At 47.2% G+C, this 26,053-nt stretch overlaps 2 protein-coding genes across 2 annotated transcripts in view; both read right to left on the bottom strand.

The window, feature by feature from the left end:
• Window positions 1–6,482: 6,482 nt before the first annotated feature.
• Window positions 6,483–13,233, bottom strand: BPIFA1 (BPI fold containing family A, member 1). Its single transcript, XM_005879806.2, has 9 exons — window positions 13,186–13,233; window positions 12,021–12,196; window positions 11,690–11,849; window positions 10,137–10,244; window positions 9,680–9,829; window positions 8,729–8,813; window positions 8,065–8,128; window positions 7,614–7,688; window positions 6,483–6,658 (listed from the first exon to the last, which is right to left on the bottom strand). Exons 2-8 carry the CDS (start codon window positions 12,178–12,180, stop codon window positions 7,648–7,650), a joined length of 768 nt encoding a protein of 255 aa, XP_005879868.1. The 5' UTR covers window positions 12,181–12,196; window positions 13,186–13,233; the 3' UTR covers window positions 6,483–6,658; window positions 7,614–7,647.
• A 5,991-nt stretch (window positions 13,234–19,224) lies between these two features.
• BPIFA3 (BPI fold containing family A, member 3) overlaps window positions 19,225–26,053 on the bottom strand; it is a 9,008-nt gene continuing 2,179 nt past the window's right edge. Inside the window, exons 2-7 of the mRNA XM_005879861.1 lie at window positions 24,582–24,735; window positions 22,401–22,508; window positions 21,563–21,712; window positions 20,259–20,343; window positions 19,749–19,812; window positions 19,225–19,229 (exon numbers count right to left, since the gene is read on the bottom strand). Coding sequence (XP_005879923.1) covers window positions 19,225–19,229; window positions 19,749–19,812; window positions 20,259–20,343; window positions 21,563–21,712; window positions 22,401–22,508; window positions 24,582–24,735 — 566 coding nt within the window. The remainder of the gene's footprint in view (window positions 19,230–19,748; window positions 19,813–20,258; window positions 20,344–21,562; window positions 21,713–22,400; window positions 22,509–24,581; window positions 24,736–26,053) is intronic.

Below are 26,053 nucleotides of genomic sequence, written 5' to 3' on the forward strand. Positions count from 1 at the left end.
GTATGTCCCTGGCTCCCTCCTAATGGCTCAGGAGGAAGTCCAGCTCTCAGCCTTAGCTCTGAGCTCCTCAAGGTCCAGTCCTTCTCTGTCCAGCCTTGCCTTCTCCATCTTCCATTTAGTTTTCCTACTCCATTGACCCGAGTCTCCCCCCGTCCTGCATGAAACAGATTAGGTTCATTTTCCTCCGCTTTTACATTTTCCTCTGCTTTTACATGTCAGGAGCTGTTTTTCTAATAGTGTGCGGTTCTCTGCTGAAGATGGCACCGCCTTACTCCAGAGCTGTAGCGGTCGTCTCTGTGACTCGCTTATTGGGGCTTGTCAGAAACTCCGTGTGACATCTTCACCGTGGAGTCTGAATGGTCACATGACTCGGGCGATAGTGCTGCTGGAGCTGCTGCACAGCCCTCTGTTGCTCTGGGCCCCACTCAAAACTAGCACAGAAGAAATGCTCAATAGACACGCCTCTCTGGTGGGGGAGAGGATGGAGTACAGGGCGAGAATTATAAATGCAAATGCCTGTAGAATCAGGTTGCCAGAAAAAAATACAGAAAGCCCATTTAAATTTGAATGTTAGATAAAAGATGAAGATTTTTTAAGTTTAAGTATGTGCCATGCAATATTTGGGACATACTCACATTAAAAATTACTCATTATTTATCTGGAATTCAAACTTAATTAGATGTCTTATATTTATACTGGTAAATCTGGCAACGTTACTTTTAATAGCCAAGCTTTTAATAGCATAAAACAACTTGATATGTTGGGGTGGGGAAAATGGTGGATGCATTTATAATCAGTAACCAGTTGGAGAATAATCAGCACTTAAAGTAATTTAAAGTAAAAATGAAAAACAATGTGCCAGATTTGGCTTGATGCTGGTGAACTTTCAACCCCTGGCAACGAGCTTGGGCTCTAGAGTTTGACTTTCCGGATTTGAATCCTGGATCCACCGCTCACATGTTGTATGACCTTGAGCTTTAGCATTCTCATATTTGTTAGGGTTAAATAAAATCCTGCATTTAGATGATTTAGCCAGGTGCTGGGCCATTATTAATGCTAAATAAATATTAACCTTCAGGATGACTATTGGGTTGCCATGCAGCAGCTCCCTCTAGTGGTCATAGGACATATGGGTGAGCACAGGTGCAAGGCTAGGATCCTGGAGGTCTTCTTAGCTCAGGGTATTCAGTAGCCAGGCTAGTCAGGCATTGGGTAATGGGGCCCCAAGCTCCATAGATTCCAGTCATTCACATATTACCTCCACAATTTCTGCCACATACCAGCCACTGTTACCTTTATTTACTAATTTTCCTTTATTCCCTTTTAAACTGTATCACTATTTTTAAAGAAATCTACACTAATAAAAGAGAAATATGCAAATTGGTGTCCCTCCGCTATGCCCACCAGCCAATCCGAGCGATCATGCAAATTAACCCAACAAAGATGGTGGTTAATTTGCATACTCAGGTGCGGAGTGAAGACTGAAGACTGAAGAGGCTTGGCTTCTCCGCTGTGGCCAGACCAAAGGCCCGGGTCCCGGGTGCTGGAGGAAAACCGGTGCCAGCAGCCAGGGGAAGGAAGGCCTATTGCGCGAATCTTCGTGCAACGGGCTTCTAGTCCATTATAATAGGAAATGTTACAATTTTCAGTTAAAAGCCCAGCATCAACTTTCAGAAATAGAAGCTAACCACCAGTAGATACAAGTGAAATAGAAAAGTTTGTTTTCTTGGGTAATGTGGTGAGAAGAATTGGAGGATTTCTCTCTTTGTCCCCCAATGATGAAATAAGGCTCAAATAATTTGCTCAAAATTTTACTTCAGGAAATAGTTGGCATGAATGATAATAACAGATATGTTTCTGTTTAAAATCTATTTTTATTGATTTCAGAGAGGAATGGAGAGGGAGAGATAGAAACGTCCATGATGAGAGAGAATCATTGATCAGTTGCCTCCCGCTCACCCCCAACTGGGGATTAAGCTCACAACCTGGGCATGTGCCCTGACCCGGAATCGAACTGTGACCTCTTGGTTCATAGGTTGACATTCAACCTCTGAGCCACACTGACCAGGCCAGATACGTTTCATGAACCCTGACTACATGCCAGGCATTGTGATAGGCACATGTTTTACATGGATTAGCTGATTTAATCCCCACAAACCCCCTCTGAGATTTTTTTTTTCAGATGAGGAGACTGGGGCTCAGAATGTGGCCAGTGGAATGTGAAGGAAGTGATGCACGCATGCTAGTTTTCAGCCTGGCCCTCAATACCATCTTACCCATCTGTAGTCCTCACTGTGCTGCCTTGGTGACTATGGAGCTCATGAATTCCAAATGATGTAACTCCAAAATGGAGCATGGAGTGAATGTGTGAGTGGAGAATCAAATTTTATTGTGTTACTGCAGTACAGGCTGGCTCTGTTCTCACTAATACCATAGAAGCTTAGATTCTATTTTTTTAAGTGAGAAAATTCTGATACGTTACTATTGAGAATAATTAGTAGAAAAAGGAAATGGGGAGTTGGAAATAGGAAAGAGAATGAAAACAGGTGATAGAGAAACTGTTGAGGTTTTATGATGAAGACTTGGGAAAGATCCAGACCCTTGTGAAGGAGTGGGAGGGACAAGAGAGATGAAACAAATCAAGATGTTGTAGTTTGAAATTAATGATCAAGCATAGATGTGAAGCACGTTGTAAGGGCAAGAACTCAAGCACATTTTCTCCTCCTCACTGGCTGACATTTAAGACAGATGTGGCCCTAGCTGGTTTGGCTCAGTGGCTAGAGTGTCAGCCTGTGGACTGAAGGGTCCTGGGTTCGATTCCAGTCAAGGGCACATGCCCGGGTTGTGGATTCATGCAGGAGGCAGCCGATCAATGATTCTCTCTCATCATTGATGTTTCTATCTCTCTCTCCCTCTCCCTTCCTCTCTGAAATCAATGAAAAATATATAAATATATACACTGAGTGGCCAGATTATTATGACCGGTCAGATTCAAGCTTTTATTATTATTATTATTATTATTATTATTTGCATAACTAATTCACTTCATTGTACTGATGGGGTGGTCATAATAATCTGGCTGGTCATAATAATCTGGGCACTCAGTGTATACATATATATCTATATATCTATATCATTTATATCTATATCTATATCTATATCTATATCTATAAAGACAGATGTTGCTTTGAATGGCTGGTCATGGTGAATGACCCGTCTTCCTTCTTTCTTTCAGAGAGCACTCTGCTAGGTAGGACCCTGTGCTTGATGGGGCCAGTGCCTGCCCCCTTGTGGTCCAGAGGGTTCATGGTTATGGTGAGAACCACAGTCTTCACTCCCCCTGGTGGATCAACTTCATCCAACTCACTGAAAACCTTTGATATTTGCTCTGCATATTCTTTGGAGTCCTTAGTGGCCTCTGTAGAATACGAGAGGAAATGCTACTGAACAAGGCAGGCTCACAGAGCCCGAGATGATATATCCATTGAATAAATACCCCCCAGGTTGCTGTAAGTCTCTGGTTAATTGCAAGAGTTCTGAAAAAGTTGGTTCTGACCATTTTTGTTGTTGTTGCTGTTTTTCTCATTGCTTTTACGGAGGAGATAATTTTCAGAGGTCTTTTTTAAAGATATATTTTTTATTGATTTCAGAGAGGAAGGGAGAGGGAGAGAGAGATAGAAAATCAATGATAAGAGAGAATCATTGATCAACTGCTCATATTGGGGATCAAGCCCGCAACCCAGGCATGTGCCCGGACCAGGAATCAAACCTCAACCTCCTGGTTCAAAGGTCGATGCTCAACCACTGAGCCACACTAGCCGGCAAGAGGTCTTTATTCTGCCATTTTCACTGACATCCTTCTAGGGAGTTTTTTTAAAAAAATATATTTTATTGATTTTTTACAGAGAGGAAGGGAGAGGGACAGAGAGTCAGAAACATTGATCAGCTGCCTCCTGCACACCCCCCACTGGGGATGTGCCTGCAACCACGGTACATGCCCTTGACCGGAATCGAACCTGGGACCCTTCAATTCGCAGGCTGACGCTCTATCCACTGAGCCAAACTGGTTAGGGCTCTAGGGAGTTTTTTTGGTGTTTAAATGTCACTATTTAAAAGTCATAAATGTGTTCTCATTAACCTGCCACCTCTCAGACTGTTTTGTATCCAGGAGCGTCTTAGACTAGTTAGTTACAAATTGAAATTGTTAGGGGAGGGAAAAGACCCATCTGTGAGCTACAGGCAGAAGCCCAGGGAGCAGCTGGAAAATGGTCCAGAATGGGCAGTGGAAGTGTGTCTAGGCAGGAATGTAGTTGGTTGCCATGGTCATGGGACAGCAAGACCAATTCTGATGGTCCCGGGTGTGTGCACCTGCCCTTATCCACATTGATTTTTGGACCCTCAGCCAAGGAGGACTCTCAGTGTTGACCTGCCCCCAAAGGAACATGAAGGCAGCTAATGCTTGGATCCTCCCTGAGCCAAATCAGGCCCTGATGGCTGACTCTCATTCAGGAAGGTCCTCTGTACTTCGGGCCACTAATTAGACATTCACAATGATCATGCAGCTGTTTATGGGATTTACTCATCCTGAGCTCAAAGATCTCATACTTCTGTGAGTGTGAAAGATGCTTCCTCCCTTAAGTCTTCACCAGATATTAAATGTCCACATGCTGGTTTCCTACAATTACCTTCTTGCAGTTCTGAACTCCGAACTCTGGGCCTGTCCTCCCATGATGTCACGTTGGTGGGTGGCAATAGTAGGTGCAGACAGTGGTGGGTCTGGGCATGGTGACAAATATTTGGCAGGGATTGAGAAACACTACCCTGAATCTGCTTATTTTCACAAGGTCAACGCGGTCTCCCAAAGAGCAAGGGACAAGATTTTCTGTGAAGTCTGGGATGTTTCAGTTCTTGATTTGCTTTTTTGTCACTCTCTGACCTTGTGCAAGTCATTCATATAAACTACAAGGCTCAGTACCCTCATGTGTGGAATGAAAGGGTTGAGTAAGTCCAGTAAGGATCTCAAACTATGATAGCACATTTATTTTTTATTTGAAGGGACAACCTTCCCCATCTTGGGTAGCCCTGTTCTTCTTCCTTCTTGCATTCAGTTTTTCATAAATCTTATCTGCATTAACAGTCTCAATATCCTTAAAACCTTCCTCTTCTTAGTTCCTTCAGTCTTCTTCCTCCAAAACTATGACACTCACCTGCGGTATCAATCATCTTTTTATATACAACTAGAGGTCCGGTGCATGAAATTCATGCATGGGAGTGGGGGGGGGAGGTCCCTCAGCCCGGCCTGTGCCCTCTTTTAGTCCAAAAGCCCTTGGGGATGTCCGACTGCCGGCTTAGGCCCGGAGGTCCCTCAGCCCGGCCTGTGCTCTCTTTTAGTCCGAAAGCCCTTGGGGATGTCCGACTGCCGGCTTAGGCCCGCTTGGGGAGCCTGGCTTCTGGCTGAGCGGTGCTCCCCCTATGGGAGCACACCGACCACCAGGGGGCAGCTCCTGCGTTAAGCGTCTGCCCCCTGGTGGTCAGTGCACGTCATAGCGACCAGTCGTTCCACCATTTGGGTGATTTGCATATTAGCCTTTTATTATATAGGATTCCAATGACCCTTTTCTATCCCTACCTTCCTCAAGCCTTTCAGCAATGAACACTTTGGACCAGTTTGTCCTTCCTCCTACACTTCTTTTTAAAATCCTAACCTGAGGATATGTTTTTATTGAATTTTGAGAGAGAGAGAGCAAGGGAGAGAGAGAAAAATAAAAGCAAGAGAGGGAGAGAGAGAGAGAGAGAGAGAGAGAGAGAGAGATCAGTTGCCTCCTGTATGCACCCTGACTGGGGATCAAACCTACAACTTAGATATGTGCCCTGACAGGGTATCAAACTGCAATCCTTTGGTGTATGGGACAATTCTCCAACCAACCAAGCCATCTGGCCAGGATCCTATCCCCCACCCCCTTTTTTTTAATCTTTAGCTTCCTCTTGCTGTGAGAACAGAAAAGGGGCCAGTATACTAGATGCAAGTAGCAAAGAGGAGTGTGTATCTGTCAGTTTCCTGGACTCTCTCTTGGGGTCGCCCAAGTACTTCTGTACAGCTTGGCCACAGCTAAAGGCATAATCTTCCTGCTGGAATCAACTCACCCTCCCACATTTCCAGTTACCTTTGGGCTCCCCAACTTGAGACATGGACAGGAGCCCCCTGTTCTCATCTACACCTATCCAGGTCCACCTCCTGAACATTTCTCAAATCTGCCCTTTTTACTTCTTGTGTGGTAATCTTGCCTGGAGGTTTACATCTACCCCTAACCTCCTGTCCTCCCATTCTAGTAGCCACTCTGAAATTCACATTCATCTGAACACCTCCTGGTCCTGCTGAAGACCATTAAGATCTCCGCTGTAAGGTACAAACTCTGTTCTATGGCTCCAAACACCCAGGCCTAGAGCCCTCAAGTGATGGTGAGGAATGACAAGACACTCTGTGCAGACAAAGAACAATTTTATTTGGTGAGAATATGGAATGTAGTGGGAAAGGAGAGGGAACAGTTTCCTTGGAGAAAAGGCTGCTCTGGTCCCCAAACAGTGTCCAGGACATAGATAGCCTTCTGTGAGTCCTCGGAAGCTGGGCAGGGAGTGGATTGAGCAGCAGGAAATGGTTCTGTTGGGAGAAGACCCCAATCAGAATGAGGTCACTGACTCTTGTTGATATTGGTCATCACCAAACCCTCCAGAGAAAGGGGAGGAGGCTGAGACCCTGGGGCTAGGGGTCTTGTCTCAGCCACAAAGGGAGCCCAGGTCTGGGGTGATGAGGCTCCTTGTGCATGTGTTTGAGTGAATGTGTGTTTGTGTATCCATGAGCACTTGTGTGTGGCGAGTTTGCATATGTGTGCACATGTGTGAATGTGGGTGTGAGAGTGTGTGTCTTTGTCTGAATAATCATGTGTTTGGGTGTGAGTGTGCATCCATGGCCAGGCATGTTTCTTCTGTTGTGACTATGTCTCTCCATCGCTGTCAGCATTTCTGTGGACTTCTCTGTGCAAATCTGTGCTTGTCGCTTGCTGGGGGCTAATTCCAGCAGGTCATAAATGCAAGAAGTTCATCAAAGGTTGGTGAACCTTGAGGCTTCAGCAGGGCTGAAGATACATATTATTGCCTGCTGCCAGACAGCTGAGGGCATTTCCCCAAACCTGAAAATCTACATGTTATTACTTGCTACTGGCCAAACAGCTGAACAGCTGAAGGCAGTTCCCCCAACCTGATACTTTACTGCTTACCAAACTTTACCTTTGATATGTGTGTTTGCTTTGCTAAAGGGCAAAATGTGGGAATAAAAAGCCTTGGGCCTGAAGAATCGGAGAACTCAGCTACTAAAGCTAAGCTTCCCTGGCTTCCCCAAAATGCCTTCCATATTTATATTTCATGTCTAGTCTCTTTATTAATTTACTTGCAGCCCCTTCTTCAGATTCCTGAACCCTTCTAGATGCAGGGTAACATCCTGACAGTCAATGTGGGCTGTTTGTCTCTCTCTTTGGATGTTACTGTCACAGCCCCCTGCTGTCCCCAGGGGAAGAGCAGTAGCCCCCAAATCCCGGGGAGTTGGGAGCAGCACTCACAGCTCAGCAGAGGCCAGGTCCCTTTCTGGAAGGCTTAGGCCTTGATGACAAATGTCAGCCCATGGATCAGTTTATCTGGAAAACAAGAAAACAACCGCCGCAGACCTGAGTGATGGTCTCAGTGTGGAGGCGTCTGGGATATTCAGCATTCCTCCCAAGGCCTAGGGCCAGGGAACGGGACCTCTGGAGGTCTGAGCAAGCTCAGGCTGGGCTTGGCAGGGGCAGCTCCTCCTTCCGCCAACCAGCCCCGTTGTTTCAGTGTCAGGGTTGATGGCGGGGAGACAAGGCCTATACCTCAACATTCTCTGTATATTTCAAGGCAAAAGAAACCATTTCTGGAGAGAGCTGAGGTTGGAGGGATCTATCTGTCCCATGGTGTGTGGGGACAGAGCTCCTTGGGGGCAGGCACTGCTCCTGCAGCAGGGGAGAGGGCTTGGAAGCAGGTACTTACCGGCAGTGTCATGCACCAGGGTCATGTCCAAGTTGGCAAGAACTGAATTGACCAGAGGGCACACCTGATCCAGGGTGAGAGAGGGGAATTAGACAAAGTGGTACCTGGAGGGGAACTCTGGGAGCAGCAGCATTTTAGGATGGATTCTCCGGGGTAGATTTTCTATTATTTCTCCGTGTCTGAGAGTGTTTGTTTCTAAGCATTCCCACAGATATATGCTTGCACTCCCACTGGGCAGAAGGAGAAACCGCAGGCCTGTGCGTGAAGTGTCCAACCACACAGTGAGCCAGGGTTCATTCTGACACGACCTCTGTTTCTAACAAGGTGTACTGGTCTGTGAGGGCTGCACATCTGGCTAGAGGAGGTGCCCAAGCCCAGGCTGGAAGAATGCTGTCTGCAGCCGTAGTGGGGGTGGACTGGGAGCTTCTCTGGGCAGGCCAATCCATTTCAGCTGTAGTGTGGACACGCTCAGGGCCTCGCCCAGAGCAAGAACCAATGAATGCATTTGAAGGATGGAAAGAAGAAACATGGATCAATGGACACATAGACATGAATGAATTTACTTATCAAACTGAAGGGCTCAGAAAAGCTCACCCCAGGGGCCTCTTTCAGCTTGAGAAGATCTAGGAGCCCAGGGCCAAGAGCCCCCACTTTACCCACTTACCTGGTGCTGCACAAGCTCAGGAAGGACCTTAGTCAAGACCCCAGTGAGGCTGTCAACAAGGTTTTGAATGGGGAGGGAGCCAACTCTGAAAGAGAAAAGCCATGGGCAGTGCAGGGGCCTGGGGTTGGTATGGAGAAGCTTTCTGAGGGGCCACTGGGCCCATCACAGTCTCAGCATTAAGCTCCTGAAACTGGGCCTCGTCCATCCACACCCACATACAGGCAAACACCAAAGGGCTGTCCAAAGGGAGTGGCACCCTGCACAGCAGTGCACACAGTGGCACATGTAGAATAAACACATAGTTCCATTACACAACAGATATTCAATGAGACTTTGTAGGGTCCATAAATGGATGATCAGTGCTTAGTGTGTAGTTGTCATGAGGATTCAATGAGATGATGCATGTGAAGCATGATATATGTGTTCAGTACATGTTAGCCACGATGGGGACAACTCCTGCCATATTGTGCATGGCTCAGTCTTGTGACAAGTAACTGAAGTAAGTAACCCAGGTAGGCTCTGTAGCTATTTTACCTCTTACTAGGACTCACACTTATGATCTTAGTGGGTTATCAATCCACAACAGCAATGCAGCTCGATATACAGTTTGGGAAAGTACTGTCCAAGTTCATCCAGGAAGCCCTCCACCTCTCCTGATTCCCTCTAGTAGATGGGGCTTGAACTTGGATTTCTTGTTGGCTGATCCAGCATAAAATTGGTCAGCCCAGCTTAAGAAGGGATAAGTCACTATTTATCCATCCATTTACTCCCATCCATCCATCCATCCATCCATCCATCTTCCTTCCCTCCTATCAATCTTCTCATCCTTTCATTCTCCCACCCTTCCATCCTCCCACTCATCCATTCTCCCATTATTCTGTCTTTCCATCCATCTATCCATCATCCCATCCTATTGTCTCTGGGCAGGTGAAGCCACCCCCCTGGCCTTACCCATCAAGCAGGGAGAGTTCCAGGCTGCCGGGGGAGTGAGTGCAGTCACCAAGAATGAAGTGGATCCTCCCCTGTTCATTTCTCACAGCTAATATTTCTGCAGTGATGTTGAGCTTCACAGCCAGCTTCAACAGACTTCCGACAAGGGGCCTGCAGGGGAGATAGTGGACCCACCACATTCCAAGGAGGCGGAGGCTTTTCTCCTTGCCAGGAACGCCAGCCTCACCCCATCCTCAGCTGTACTCATCTCATTTCCCAGTAGGGAAACCGAGGCTCGAAGAGGTCAAGTAAGTTTCCCAAGCGACTCTGGGTCACTGACCTAACAGCAAACAAACTGAACTTGGAGGCATATGTCAAACTCCAATGCCCCCCCCGCCCCCGCCCTTTTTGGCTACCCATGGTCATCAGGGTCTCCTTTGGTGAGCTACCTCCCCATCCCTACTTGGAGCCTACTCACGTTTTCACATTGAGGACCACACCCAGAGGGATGGTGAGGTAGAGACGATGGCCATCAGGGCTCTGCACAAGGCCAAGTTCCAGCAGCTGGGGATTAGTGACTTTCACACTGCATAGGAGGTGAAGGGAGAAACATTAGCCCCAAACCTAGAAACCACCTTTAACCCAATCATACCCATCTCAGAGGTGGGGCTAACCATGAGGTGGGATGGGGGAGACAGGAGAGGAGTCTTGTGGTAAAACCACATGGGTTCTGCGTTACATCAGTCCTCCCCAATCTCTGCACTGGGCCAGATCCTGACACTCCCATGGCCCTCTCCTTAATTTGAGTCTGTGAGGCATTCTAGGATAGAGACTGAATTATATTTGCATTATATCTGGATCGCATGTGCATTCTGTATGCCAGTCCAGAGCCTTACAGAGAAAGGGGCTACTCCATATTGGTTGACTTTATGGAATGGTGAGCATGTGAGTAGATAAATGTATGAATGGAGGCATGGAAGAGTAAGTGGTTAGATGGAAGGAAGGATGGACAAATGGATGGGTAAGTGGATGAGTGGATGCTGTATGGGCAAGTGGAGTAAGTTTTTAACAAACGTTTATAGTGGGAATCACTCATGCTGCCATGACTTTCAGTGGCAGGTTAATTAACAGTGTTTGTCATGGAGACTGAGCAGTAGGAAGTCAGGGAGAATGGAGAGAGGATGGAAGGAAGCTTCTTCTCTGAGCCAGCCACTGTGCCAGGTGGTTGCATCTTTTCCAGTCTTCCCAACAGCTTTCCTCTGTGGATACCATAATATTTATTTTATAGATAGAGAAACTGAGTGGGACCGAGAAACCCAGGGGGACTGAGTGCCTGGTCCCAGGTCACCCAGCAAGTACATGGTGCATTTGGAAATCAAACACAAGGCTATCTGTCTGTCTTTAAGTCAGGGTCAAGCACCTGGGTGGGTAAGAATCTTGGAAATTGCTTTAATCCAGCCCTATCAAGGACCCAGGCTCTGCCAGCTCATTGCATTAAGCTTTCCACTATTCCTTCTTGCTTAGCGAGCTCTCAAATGTTTCATGGGAAACCCATATGAAATCATTCCATGGACATCACATTGATGATATCATTGAGGAGAGTGGTTACACTTTCTTGCTTACATCAAAGGCCACCTGTGTTCTAAGGGATTCCAAAGGTGAAACAAAATTACCACCACGTAGTGGGAAACACCTTGACTTTGGAATTAAGTAAATTAGAGTCAGATCTCTCACTCTGCATCCCTCTAGCTTCAATTTTTCTCTCTGCAAAGTGGGGATTATTAAATCAATCTCAGAGGGTTGTCGTGAGGATTACAGATGATGCTGGGGACTCAGGATATGCTTTAGGACTGAGTGTAATTGCTGGTTCAAGAGGACTGGTGTTCCCTGCCAGACTATGAGAAGGGTCTCAGACTGAGTCCTGGCCTCATGTTCAGTCCACTCATCTCCCTCCTTCAGGGCCACTGCCTGGGGTAGACAGATCACCTTGGTCTCTGATGGGGACCAAGGCCCTACTTTAGGGCTACTCACTCAAGGATGTTGTCCAGGAGAGGGATCACTGAAGTCACTCTCCCAAGCAGGCCACCAATCAGGCCACCAGAATTGCCTCCTTCAGTCTTCAGAATGTCCAAGAGTGGAAGGTTTGTGAGACTATCCAACAGACCCCCAGAGAGCAGGCCATTGCTGAGAGCTGGAAATGGGTATAGGGGTTCTTAGGGGTCAGATCTGACTATTTCAGATCCTCAGCCTCTCTTCCCCATTCATTCCTTCCCTCCATGGTTGGACAGACAGACACACACACACACACACACACACACACACACACCCCACCTGAAGGAGATTGTCATAGACTCGCACTTACCACTTGTCAGGCTTCCAGCAAGATCTGTGGGACTTGAGGCCAGGGCTGGAGTCAGAGGCAAGGGTTGGGCCTGACCCAAGGGCAAGGGCAGGGCGTCCAACAGGGCTGTGGTCTGGGTCAGCAGCCCACAGAAGACAATGAGGCCCCCAATTTGAAACATCTTCTCTCCTTGGTATCTGTGGACAGAATGACAGGCCCACTGTGGCATGGATACCAGAGAGAAATTTATCCACCACCCACCACTGGCCCTCAGAACACCGGGGAGAGAATAGCAATAGCTGACACTACTCAGCATTTCCTCTGTGCCAGGCATCGGGCTGAGCTCTCCACACTCGGTAACTTTTTCATCTTAACCACAACCTAAGATGTGGCACTAATCATCTGCATTGCTCAGGTGAGAAAACGGGGGTCTAGTGAGTTTAGGTGACTTCCCCCAAGGTCACAAGTACACCTGAGGACAAGATTTGAAGTCAGATCTGTCTGACCCAGAGACTTCTGTTTAAATTAAGTGCCCTCAGATTTACTCTCTAATTGGCTTGCTTGCAATGGATTGAATCATTGCCACTAGTTCCAACTCTTTAGACAAAGCAAATGAAAAACTTAAGCATGCCAAGTAGCTGAGGAACTGAACTGCTTTGCCATCCTCCTCCTTAAATCTTTTGGTCCGGGTCCAGCCTGCGATGGTTTGTGGAAGCCCTTGCAAGTCACAGACTATCAGAGAGCATACGGTCATAGCCACCATCTCATCCAGACCAGTGCTGGGGAAATCCTGGGCCATTCGAAGTCTTCATTTCACAAGGAGAATCAGGGGACCAGAGAAGGGTAGTGATAGCCTCAAGGTCGCACTTGAGCCATAGAGATTTTGACTTAGGATATGAAGAGCGAGCCCACGGGAGATTTCAGCAGTGTACACCTACAGTCACGTGCCTCCCATCACCATCGAATTCCCTTTTCTACATGCAAATGCTTCTATATTGACATTACTGGTTTCCTTGAGAAGCAGAATGACTGGCCATCCTCATGAAAATGGCCAGTCCTGTTTCCTTTAAGAAGACCCCCAATGAGTGATCCTAAGTGCAGTCAGCCAGTGCCCACCCCACAGCAAAGAGCCTGGCACCCCTGCCACTCAGGGCCACAGAGCAGGAGCAGAACGGGCCGGTCTCACCTGGGCTTCTCAGAGGTTCTGGTGGCTGTCCTGGTCTCCTCTTCCCTCTTCTGCTTGCTCCTGCCAGGGAGGCAGCCCCTTTTATAGCGTGGCAACAAGGAAACGTGCAATCGGATGATGGGTTTCTAGAGAATTCAGAATTCTGCAATCTGGTGGTGTCTTTCAGGGCTCTCCAAAGTAAATAATTGCCAATCATATTAGTAAGTGGGTCAGTTAAGCCATTTGGTTAACAAGTTAAACAGAGAAAAACCTGAGATGGGGATGTTACTCAAGACTTCATGGTTTCCTGAGCGGGGCTGAGGCTAGGGACCCACGTTCCAAGGTGACCTGGACGATCAAATTTGGAACACGGGGAGAAAGCACCAGCCTTCTCACATCTAGGCCCTTTTCCATCCTAGTCCAGTTCTTTTTCTCCAACTAGAAGAATCTTGTTCTTAAAGTGTCAAAAACAGTCTAATTCAGTGGTTCTCAACCTGTGGGTTGCGACCCTTTCACAGGGGTCGCCTAAAACCATCGGAAAACACATATATAATTACATATTGTTTTGGTGATTAATCACTACACTTTAATTATGTTCAATTTGTAACAATGAAATTGGGGGTCACCACAACATGAGGAACTGTATTAAAGGGTCGCGGCATTAGGAAGGTTGAGAACCACTGGAATTGCTTCTGATTTCCCTTTATTTGTGGGCTCTCCATTCTCACCATAACCCTGGGAGAGAGGGGTTGCTGCTCCTCCTTTGCAGAGGAGGAAACTGAGGCCCACTGGGGAGAAGTGCCCAGAGCCACACACTCATGGGAAAACAATAACAATAAATCGGCATCAACAGACAACACTTGCCGAGCCCTTGCTGTGTGCCAGGACCACGTTGTTTTTCACAGGCAGCATCTCATGAATCCTCACAGCTTGTGTGAGGTGGGAACGAGTACTCCCATTGTCACAGGGGAAACTGAGGCTCAGAGTGTGACTTGACACGTGCAGAGTCGTACAGTGGACGTGGGGCTGAGGCATTCACACTCCAGTCCTTTCTCTGAGTCACTGTGCTCTACGCTTACTGACTTGCTTTCCCACATCTGTCAATTTCATGCTGTCATGAAATTTCATGGGAGAGTCTCATATCCTGGGAAAGTCTTTCCAGCTTCCCAGGCCTGAGGGATGCTGTGGCATCCTGGTTTTTACCTTAGCCTCTCTTCTTCCCTTCCCCAAATGAAGTAATAAGGCATTTGTCCCCATAGTTTAGACCTTGGCAATCTGTTTTACAGATGAAAAAACTGAGGCATAGAGAGATCAAGTTCTTAGACCAGTGAGAGCAGGTCTTGCCCTGCAAAACCTAACACCTTATTAAGCAATAGAAAGAAAGGAGAAAATGCACATGTATTGAACACCTACTATGTGCTGGGTGTCCTCCATACTTTAACCTCGTCTTCCTCAGAAGTGGTTGGTATTGTTGTCCTTCAAATATTAGGTAAGGACACCAAGGTTCAGAGATGGTGACAACTTCCAGGGACACAAGGGCGAGTTGTGGATGAGTAGTGGAGTCAGAACTTGTCCCTGTGTCTTGTCACTCCTGTCACCAGTGAGCCACTCTGCTTTCCCTCCTGCCAGATCTTCCCTGGAACAGCTCGCACTTCCTGTGAGAGTCCAGCGAGGCCTCCAAGGGGCCAGGGCCATGGCTTGACCTCAATTATCCATTTAAGCACTCACTAGATTATTTCCAGAGTGTGTGTGTTATCAACCATCCTTAAAAGGGTCCCGTTTTTTGTTATCTGGGTACCACTCTTTGGGTTGGGTCTGATTGCTGCTATCTGCAGGAAAATGGAGGCAGGTAAGTCAAGGGGACTGGTTCAAGCTTATCCAGCCAGTTACTGAACAGGTGACAGACGTTGGTGTGAAGAAAGGAAGCTGCATATGTCTGATGGCAGAAAGGGATGGATTTGGGCACAGGTGTTCCCTGTCCCTGACTCCTGCACCTCAACTTGGGGTATTGGTTGCCCCATAACAGGTTTTGCCTGGGCAGTAGCAAGGGCACCAAACACTTCCCAGAACCCACCAGAACGATGTTCTTCTCAATTTCTCTTGGACTCTCATACTCTACCAACCCAACATGGGGACTTTTCTAGTCTTGGGGCAGGAAACCTGGCTTTAATTCATTATATATGTGCTATTCTTGATGTCTCCTGTGCCCTGAGTTTTGAAATGGAAAAGTCCAGGTTTGAAAAAAAATATAAAACAATCAACCCACAGTAAAATTGGCTTTTTATCCTTTGGTGTGTAGTTCCATAAATTTTAATGCACATGTAGCTTTGTCACCACCATCATAACCAGGGAGTTGAACAGTTCCATCAACCCCCAAACACCCTCATGCTGCCTTTTTCGAGTCACGTCCGCCCCCCACCCACTCTGGTGAGCACTGGTCTGTCCTATGTCACTACTGCTTTGTCAAAGGCCCGGGTGCTGGAAACTCAAAAGCCTTCTCTCTGCTTCTGAGGTTGCCCCTCCTTGAAGCCAAGGTGCTGCCTGTTCCATTGCCCCAAGCAGGGCAAGGGTCGTGGGGCATCAGGCAACGTGGAAGGACACGCTGCTGGCACTTCAAGTCAGTGTTTTCCACATTGGTGACGTCAACGCCTTCCCAACGTGTTTCTCAGAAACTGTAGGTGGTGCCCTCTTCTTCCTACGTATCTGATGTGGTTGTGGTTGTGGTTGTGGTTGTGAGCCTTTCTTGGTGGTGTTTTGTGAACCGAGAGGTCCATTTCTAAAGGGCAGAGTTAATCTTCTCAAGGGGCTCTGATCCACCCACGGCCTATTCTCCAAAACCTGGGAGTGTCGGGACGTTGGTTCTGTTCCCGGAGCAAGATCAGGTGGGGGCTGAGTTTGAGGGGGATCTTCAGGTGGCCTTGGGAGCCCCAGTGGTTTTGTTAGGGGATAGAGGGCAAACAGGGTTCACGGGGAGTTACGTGCCCCAACTTCGATGAGAAAATATATTTTTGCTTAAGGCAAGTTGCACTTACCTTGAAGATTAATCTTCCCTCTTACATTTATAGCTAATAATAATAATAATAATAATAATAATAGCTTTTCACGGGACACTAGAACTTTATACCATTTCTAACAACTGTGGGGACACTAAGGCTCAGGGAGGACAGTCAGCTGCCCAGGTCACTTAGCCAGGAAGGAGTGAACTCAGACCGCACCGGGGCTGTCTGGCTTTAGTGTTTGTAACTTCAAGAGCAAGTTTGTATCACAGTCTTCAGTTCAGAAAGTGCTGAGAAATCAGACAGCGCTGAGTTCTAAACCCGGCTTAGCTGACGACTGCGGGCAAGAGCTTCTCCTCTGCCAGCCTCGGTTTCCTTGCCTGCAACAGGGAGCTGGCGGCACCTACCTCCGGGGCTGCGGATAGGGTTAAATGGGGAAACAAATGCAGTGTGTGGCCCTATAGCTGACACAGAGTCAGACCTCTGCAACGGAAGGGCCTGAAGCTATGGGCACAGATAATTTCTGAGAATTTGGGGCTGAATTTCTGCTTAAATCACCCTCCACTCCAGACCCCAGTCTCATAACAAAGGTCCATTGTGCAACAAGCTCTTCTAGAACACACAATGTGTCCACAGCTCTGGGAACCTTCAAATGAAAACAATGCAAGAAATGGGAGGAGGTCCCTTGAGGAAGAAGGTCCCCGGCCACCCCTGGAGGGGTCAGGAGGAAGGCAGACTACAGCCAAGTTGGCCAAGGGACCAGGCAACCTCATTGGAGGATGGGCCCACCCCTCCCATGTTTGCTCTTTAATCATGAACAGGAAGAACCCACAACCTCAAGGCCTTCAAGGGGATTCATCTGTGTGAACATGGGCGTTTAGGGTTGCAAATCCCCGATGAAGCATTTCGGATTAGGGAGTCTGAATTGAAAGATGGGGACATGAGTCTCTCTTGCCCTGTTCTCATCTCTGAGATGTTGACACTTCCTTATTTGAGCTTCTCAATTCAGCTGAACGCATATTTCGTCACATTCCCGTGTGTGTGTGTGTGTGTGTGTGTGTGTGTGTGTGTGTGTGTTTGGGGGGCTGATGTTAGAAGGGAGGGAGGGGAGATTGGATGGGGACTTCACAGTGGTCAAGAGTATGGGCTCCAGAGTCTGGCTGCCTGAGTGCAGTCAACTTGGTCATTTCATCACTATATGACCTTGAGCAAGTGGCTTTCTCTCTCTGAGTCTCTATGTCCTTACGGGTAAAATAGAATAGTAGTTCATGGGTTGCTGTAAGAATTTGGTGAAATGCTGATGTGAGCATCTGGCACCAGGCTTGGCACATGCCAAGAGCTTAACATGTGTGTGCCACTATTATTAATAGGTGTGTTATTTCCCTTTGATTTCTCAGTAGGCTTTTACTATCCTCAGGTGGAGGAGGGTGGGAATTCATATTTAATAACTGAATAGACATTAATCAAATAAAAATGAAGTAAATGACATTAAATAAGCGTACCCTATGGAAGAATTAACAGTCATTAATCAAATAATTAACAATGAATTAAATGACATTAAATAAGCGTACCCTATGGACTTAGCATATGGTAAACATCCTGCAAACAGCTTTTCATGTACTCTGACAAACATCCTGCATGGTCAATAATTTTATTTATAAATTTTTTGTTAAAGTATAACCTAAATAAGAAAAATGCACATCAGCGAATAGCTCAACGAATGATCACAAACTGAACACCCTCCCCATAATCAGCACTCAGATCCAGAAACAGAACGTTGCCTCGCTTGAGCCCCTCCCAGTCGCTCAGCCACTCCCCATGGGTAACCAGTATCTTGACCTTGAACAGCATAGATTAGTTTTGCTATTTTGGCTTCACGTAAATGGGAGATGCAACATGAGCTCTTTTGTGTCTGGTTCCCTTAGGTGTGTGTGATGCATCTATGTCGCCGTGTACTTTTTCAGGTCATTGTCATTACTGTAGAGCATTCTGCTGGGTGACTACCCCACAAGATCTCCTGTTTATGCATTCTTTTGATGGGCATTTAGCGTTTGTTTGTTTGTTTTTTACTTTGGGGCCAATATGACCACTGTTGCTATGAGTAATCTTGTACATGTCTTGTGGTGCCCACAAGCACATGTTTCTGTTGAGCACAGACCTAGGAGTGGAATTGCCATGTTATACGTTGCACATTAGGAGGTGCTGCCACCAAGTTTTATAAAGTGGTGGTACAACCTCCCTCCTACCAGCAGTGTGAAGGCTCCTATTGCCCCACACCCTGTAGGCTTTCTACTCCCAGTTTGCAAGTGAAGAAGACCAAGAGGTAAAGTGCCTTGTCCCAAACGCAGCTAGCGAGTCCTAAGACCAGGACTCGCTCACTCATTTAACCCCAGATATTGGCTGAGCTTACACTCTGTGTCAGCCCTCTGCTGGTAGCTGGGGGGTCACTGGTCACCCTGATGCACATGGTCCATACCCTCATGGAACTTCTCGTTGGGCTGAATTAAATCTGAACTCAGATCTGTTCGATGCCAACAGATGTTTATGCTTTTCTACTCTGTCACTTTTTTTCTATACTCCCTTGGAGCTCAGCAAAGTGCTTGGCACACAGTAGGTGCTCAGTAAGTATGGGTTTAAATGAATGAAGGCATGGGAAATCTTAATAAGACCCCCCCCGCTCCCTGCACTGAAGAGCACATCTATGGATGGTCTTCTGGATGCAAAACACAGGAAGAGTGTTATCTCTGGTATTTCTGGGTTGATGAGCAAACCCAGGCATATTTAGTCTCAGGAAAAGCCTTCACCGGGCCTTCACTTCTGGAATCCAAACTCAGGGCTCTGTCAGGGGATCTCTGCACCCTTAAGTGCTGCAATTTATTATGGGGGAGGACAGGGTATCCATGGAGTTTGTGTAAAGTTTTGGGGGCAGTGGAAGCCCCACTCTAAGGGAGACTTAAGGTTACAAGAGGTAGAATCTCTTTCCGATCAATAGGCAGCTGGACACTCAAGCCTGGCCTGGGGAGGGTTGGCTGACACACAGCTGGTTGAGTTCACGAGCAGAAGGCTATTCTGTAAGGAGAAGAGTTGGTGTCAGTCACCAGCTTGTCCGCTCCTCCAACCCCAGGTGCACAGGGAAGAAAACTCATCCACCCATGCCAGCCAAGGGCCTGTGCCCAGAGCATTCCCATTACAACTCTTTCCAAATGATATCTGATTATTTGCTCTTGTTGTCAATCACTCACTAGACTGTGAGCTCCATGAGGGTGGGGACTATACCTGTTTAATCTGCAACTGGAGTGTGTGGTCTCAGGTTTGGGGTGGGGCCAGTGCTCCCTAAAGGACTGAATGGAAGAGCTACAGTTTCTGGTAATGTGGAGGTTTAGGTGACTTAGTGGGGCCCAGCCTGCTTGTAGGAGTGCCCTCTGCTGTCCCAGCTCTCTTGAGGGCAGGAATGTGGTCTCCTCTAAGTGTTCTCAGAGCGTGTGCAGACACTGCTCCCTCAACAGGCCTCACTGGGGGCCCCAGTGGGGCAGCTCTTCCAGCCATTTTTCCATCCTGCGTCCTCCCTGGATGGATACAGACACTCACCCATGAGGCTTTTCAGCAGTTTCACATCCAGCTGCCTGAGGATTTCACCAATTAGAGGGCATACCTGCACCACCAGCACAGAGAGAAGGGTCAGATCCGGGACGGGGAAAAGAAAACGACAGGGCCTGTGTTGGAAGCTTAGACTCTACTGGATTTCCTTCCACATGGAATCGTGGCAAGAGTGGCTTAGCTTCCTTGTATTGAGTGCCAACTGCATGCTGGGTGCCATACACAACACTTCCATGTTTCATCCCCCTGAATCCTCACGACATCTTTATGAAATAGGGACTGCGGCGGTTCCCACGCTACAGATGGGAAACCGAGGCCCAGGGAGTCTAAGTCACTTGCCCAAGGACACACAGTCAGTAGAGGGCAAAATTGAACATTTTAATTGAGATCTTTCAGATTCTAAATCCCAAGATTTGAAACTCTTTGCTAAACTGCCAATATATATGCCCAGACCCTCGGACTGAAGGATGCCCAAGGCAAACATATTTTTCTCAAACTTACCTGATCTTCTATTAGATGTGGGATAACTTTTTCCAGATTTTGTCTAAAATTGCGGACAAAATGTTTTACCTTTGCTGAGAGATCTCTAGAAAGAGAGGTAGATGTACAGAATAGATAAATACAGGCAAACCATGACTAGGTGCAGTATATTGAGTATACCTTACACCGTTATGTCATCTGTTGCTAGGCCTCTACAAGAAGCATCATTGACAGCAGCAAAGGAGCAATTCAGAGAGGCGACTTGTCCAAGGTCACACAGCTCGTAAGTGTAGGTTAGATTAGATTCGGGTCAGTGAGCTACAGAGTCCACAAGTCTTTTCCCTGCCCTGTCCTCTCGGTGAATGTCTGGTATGATCTAGGGACTCAGTGAATGTCTGATGAGTAAATGAATGGACACCCACTGAGAACTTTGTTGCTTTCAGCATTCTGGACCCACATGGAGAAATCAGAGAGAACTCTTGCCCTCGAGGGACTCATAGTCTGTTGAGGTTGACAGACTTGGTCAGCCAATGTATAGATCTTCCTTTAGCTTTTTTTTTTATGTCTTGTTCACTACTGTATCACTAGCATGAAGCATGATGTGCCTGGCAAATAGTAAGTTCTCAGTAAATATTTGTTGAGCGAATGAGTGGTGAAGAGGAGCTTTAGAGAAGGAAGGGCATCCCAGCAAAAGGATCTGCATGTGCAAAAGCACGGTGGTGTGAAAATAAATGGTGTGCTGATGAAGGGGTGGGTCCTTGAGAGAGACTATGGGGTAAAAGGCTGCAGGGTGGGGCAGGGGAGAGGACAAGTAGGGCCTTGAGTGACATCCAGGAGTTTGCTCTGCATACCGAGGCCATTGGAGAACCACTGGAAGGTTTGAGGCAGTGGCTGGGGTGCATGACTAGATTCTTGTGCTAGAAAGTTACTTCTGCTGCAGGAGGAGAATGGAGTGAAGGAGGTGAGGTACAGTCAAGGTAAGTCGGAGGAGGCTCCTGCAATGGGAAGTGGACCATGGGCTGCACAGTGAAGGATGGAGAGAAGGATGGAGAGCAGGGAGCAGTGGGGGCTGCCAGGAAGTCACTGTTGGGAGCCGGTGAAGATGGGCTGCAGGGAGTGAGGAGGAGGAAGAGTCTGGTTTCTTTCCGGGAAGGTGGCAGGGCCATCACTGGGAGGGGACACAGGAGAAGGAACAGATCCTGGGGAAAGGGTGAGATGTGTTTGGGGTCCGTCCAGGAGGTGGTGGAGACATGTCAGGAAGCTAGGGCCAGCCACGGCTAGTCAGGAAGGGGCCCAGCCCTGGGGAGGGGCAGCTAGGACCTTACTCAGTTAGAACTGTTGTGTGGACGCTGCTGGGCTCCACGCGGCAATTGCCTATTGCCAGATCCCTCCGGCCAAACTCATCTTTCTCCAGCCAGAACTCCACAGAGAGGTTCATGCGTGCATGTGTCGTTGCAGTCTTGTTTTTGAAGGGCCTCCTGAAGATGAGAGAGGGAGGAAGAGGGCAAATGGCAGGAGACAGAGAAAAGGCAGGAGGTGGAAGCAGCCAACACGAAGAGTGGCTCTCCGTGTGGATGGCACTGTCTACACTCTGAGTCCTTATCAACAAACCAGCCCAGTGGGGCTCCACGTTGCCGGGTGTTAAATCTTGTGCTCAGTGGTTAAGGAGGAGACTGCTATTAGCCAGAGTGGCTTCTGAAAATCCTTTTAATAGAGCAGATTAGGGGCCTTTGGAAATTCAAAGGTTGAGAGTTTACTTAATTTTTATGTTTTTACTGTTGAGCTGCAGCCTCCCTTTCCTTGAGGCAGTAGATGTTAAAGGACAGTTTGAACAGAAGAGAAAGGTGATGAGATACAGTGCTTCTCTTTTTTTAAGTCAGTGTAGTGAATTCACAGAGATTTAAATGAGCAAATGATCTGCCTCCACCGACCAGTGATTGCCATCCACATTTCAGCTGAAGGAACCAAGGCTCAGAGACATGAAGTGACTTGCCCAAGGTCACACAGTGAGTGAATTTGGAAACCAAGATTTGAAACCAGGTTGGGGCCAGAAAGATCTGTGTTCCACAGGTTGCCAAATTCCCTCCCGGCCCCCCTCCCCCAACTCCCTGGTTCCCAGTGAGGAGGAGGAGCACCTCCTACACCTGCTTCTGCATGACTTACACTCTCAAGTCAATGTCAAATTCAAGTGAGATGTTTGCTGAGAACCACTCCTTAGGGACAGACATCTGGATCCTGCCATAGTCCAGCTGAATATTGGTGATGTTGGCGCTACACAAGGAAAGAACAGAGATCCAGTGAGGGTGAGGGACCTCAGACATCAAGGCCTTGGGCTGACAAACAAGGCTGGTTTGTCTATAAAAAGGGCCTGGCAGTGCATTTGGAGTCAGAGCCTTTTTTAGATGCTCTGAGGGCAAGAGCCACCTACAGGGGCCCTAGGCTGCAAGCTGTCCCAGAGTGCCCTCGCAGTTCCACACTGTCATATTGGTTTGTGTAGCCCATAACCAACTGCAGACCCAGACCCTAGGCCTGTTCTCACACCAAGCCTCCCCACTCAGTAGATGGCTCCACCACCTCCCCAGGTTGCCCAGGCCCAAACCCCAGGAACTGTCTTTGATTCTCTCCATCCCTCATTTCCACGTTCACACCATCAGCAAATCATGTTGTGTCTGCTTGCAAAATACATCCTGAGTTTGGCCACTTCCCACCACCTCTGTCGATTTTACCTGGTCCAGGTTACCATCTCTTCCTGTCTGGAGATACTGTAGTTCTTCTGGGCTCCCGGTCCTGATCTTGGCCTCTCTATGACCGTTCTCCATGTGGCAGCCAAAGGGACCTAACTCCCCTCTCACTCAACATTCTCCACTGGTTTCTCGCTGCTCTTGGAATAAAATCCAAACTACCCACCACAGCCCTTTTGACCTTCAGTGCCTGGCCTCGGCTGCCATCTTGCTCACCCAGCCACATGGGACTTGTTCTTTTTTCAAACATCAATTTCCTTCCTACCTCAGGGTCTTTCCACTTCCTGCTACCCATGTCCCTCATGTTACTTGCTTCTTCATTCAGGTTTCTATCTAAGGTTATCTCTTTTTTTCTTTTTAAATTGATTTCAGAGAGGAAGGAAATGGGAGAGAGTGAGAGGAAGAGAGAGAGAGAGAGAGAGAGAGAGAAACATCAATGATGAGATGGAATCATTGATCAGCTGCCTCCTGCATGCCCCATATTGGGGATGGAACCCACAACCCGGACATGGGCCCTGACTGGGAATCAAACTATGACCCCCTGGTTCATAGATCAATGCTCAGCCACTGAGCCACACCAGCTGGGCAGGGTTACCTCTATAGACAGATCCTCCTGATCAGCTCCCTCACTCTCACCCTTCACCTTGATATATTTGTCTTCTCCACATCTTCTTTCACCTGAAATTAGTTATTTACTTTTGTGGCCTATCTCACTAAGTAGGATTTAGATCCCCAAAGGCAGTGACTATATGTCTGGTTTATAGGTGTATTCTCAGTACCCAGCCTAGGTCCTGGTACATAGTAGGTGCTCAATGAATATTTGTAACAATTGTTTAAGGAATGGGTGAAGGGAGGTGATCATGGCTGCGCCCATCAAGAAAAACCCTGCTGGGGAGTATTGGTGCTCATTAAAATGGAGAGAATGAAGGATTCGAGTCAGAGAGTAGTGAGCTCCAGGCACAGCAGGTGTATGTGAGCATCTTTGAGACTGGGAAGCTGGGGAGGCCTGCATCCGTCAAGAGGAAGGCGTGAAAATGGAGGTGAGCAGGACAGGCCCAATTCTGTGAGTTTAATTGTAGCTACTGATGGCTAGGCATCCACCATGTGCAGCAGAGAAAACTTCCCCAAACTCCCAGCGGCAGGGACAATTATTCTGCCCATTTCATTGATGAGGACTCAAGGCTGAAGCTTAGAGAGCTCAAATGCCTTGCCCAGAGTCACACAGCTAGCAAGCAATAGAGTGGGGTTCAGATGTCTGACTCTAGTCCTCGGTTCCTTTGGCACCCCAGATGTTTATCCAGGCTGTGCTCTGGGTACCAGGGTTATAGATGAGGCCAGAATGGGCCAGTAATTTCCCCAAGGTTGATGGCAGAGCCAGGGTTTAAATGAGGAAACGTTTACTCCCAAGCCTTCGCTTTTAATTACTCTGCTGTGCTGCCTTCCCAAATACCCCCCCTCCATCCTGGTCATCCTTCTACTGGGCCTTACATCTCCTTCCAATCTCCCCTCGTCCCAGTCCTTGAACTTCCATTCTCTAGCCCTGCCTTCTGACCCATGGCTCTGTAAAGAGTCCCAGGGCTAGGGATGGGGTTCAGGGTCTCACCTGCCTTCTTGCTGCTGCTGGAGGCTCATGCTACCACCGATTAGCCAGGCCACCATCCCTGCAGTCACCTGCTTTGAGTTATTCAGACTGTCCAGGAGGCAGATGTTCTGAATTCGGCCCTCTGCATTGTGCTTCATGAGGCCCTGAGTAATAACTGGAAATGGATAAGGCATCGGTGACATTGCACGATGTCAGGGAAAAGGCGGGGGATTTGGAGTCAGGAGGCCTGAGTTGCATCTCGTGCAACCACTTGCTGAGTGTTTGGTGCCTGTCACCCCCCTGCCCCCAACACTGAGATCCACATTCTTCATCTGTGAACTTATGCTCGGCAGGGGTGATCTGAGATTGCTGCAGAGGGTCTGGTGGGCAACAGCGGCTCAAAGGAGATCTTTTGGTTGAAGGTTCACTCAGAGCTGTATCTCTGAGTCTGGAGCACAGAGCCCAACATAGATGGAGGCCACAATCACAATAAATGTTGGCTGAAGATGAAAATAAGTGGGCAAATCAGTAGATGAGTGGATAAAAAAAGCTATGGTACATTTACACCATGGAATACAATGCAGCTGTAAAAAAAAAAGGAGACAGCATGGAGGGACCTGGGGAGTAATATGCTAAGAGAAATAGGCCAGTCAGAGAAAGACAAGTATCACATGATCTCACTCATATGGGGGATCAAATGAACAAAATAAACTGATGATCAAAATAGATCCAGAGACATAGAAGCATGAAACAGACTGATGAATTTCAGAGGAAAGGAGGGGGTGAAAGGTGGATGGAATGAGATTAACTGAGGAACTTATATGCATATATGCATAGCCCATGGACACAGACAATAGTGTGGTGAAGGCCTGAGAGGGGTGGGTGTGAGGTGGAGGGAGTCAATGGGGGAAAAAAGGAACATTTGTAATACTTCCAACAATATAGATAAATTTAAAAGTTAAATAAAAATTAAAGTAAATATTCCTACAAGCAGCATATATATTGTATATACACCTTTGTGCACATGCTTCATAGAATAGATATCTAGAAGTGAAAGCAGTGGGCAAGGGATCTTTTAAATTATGATTAAATACTGCCACATTACCTTTCAAAGCTAACATTTTTAAAAGTATTATGTTAACTTAAAATTATGTATTCTGCCTTTTTCATAGTTTAACATTGGGCACATAGATAAAGAATACTTTATTTATTTGACCATTTCTCTGTTATTAAATTTTAAGTGGCTTCTAGTTTTCCACCAATAAGAAGAGATGCTGTGTTTAACTTATCTGGGAATATGGGTTTTCGGTGTTTTAAATGATGATTTCTTAGCATGGTTAACATTTGTGCATACTTCTGAATTCTTTTCCAATTTTACTGTAGTATTAACAATTATATTTTAATTTGTTGCATTCATTAAACTTAATATGTAGACCTAGGGAGGTTGAATTTTTTTCTATATGTGTTTTCTAGACTATCTTTTTTTGTAATAT

The sequence above is a fragment of the Myotis brandtii genome, unplaced genomic scaffold, assembly GCF_000412655.1.
Source record: "Myotis brandtii unplaced genomic scaffold, ASM41265v1 scaffold61, whole genome shotgun sequence".
NCBI lineage: Eukaryota > Metazoa > Chordata > Mammalia > Chiroptera > Vespertilionidae > Myotis > Myotis brandtii.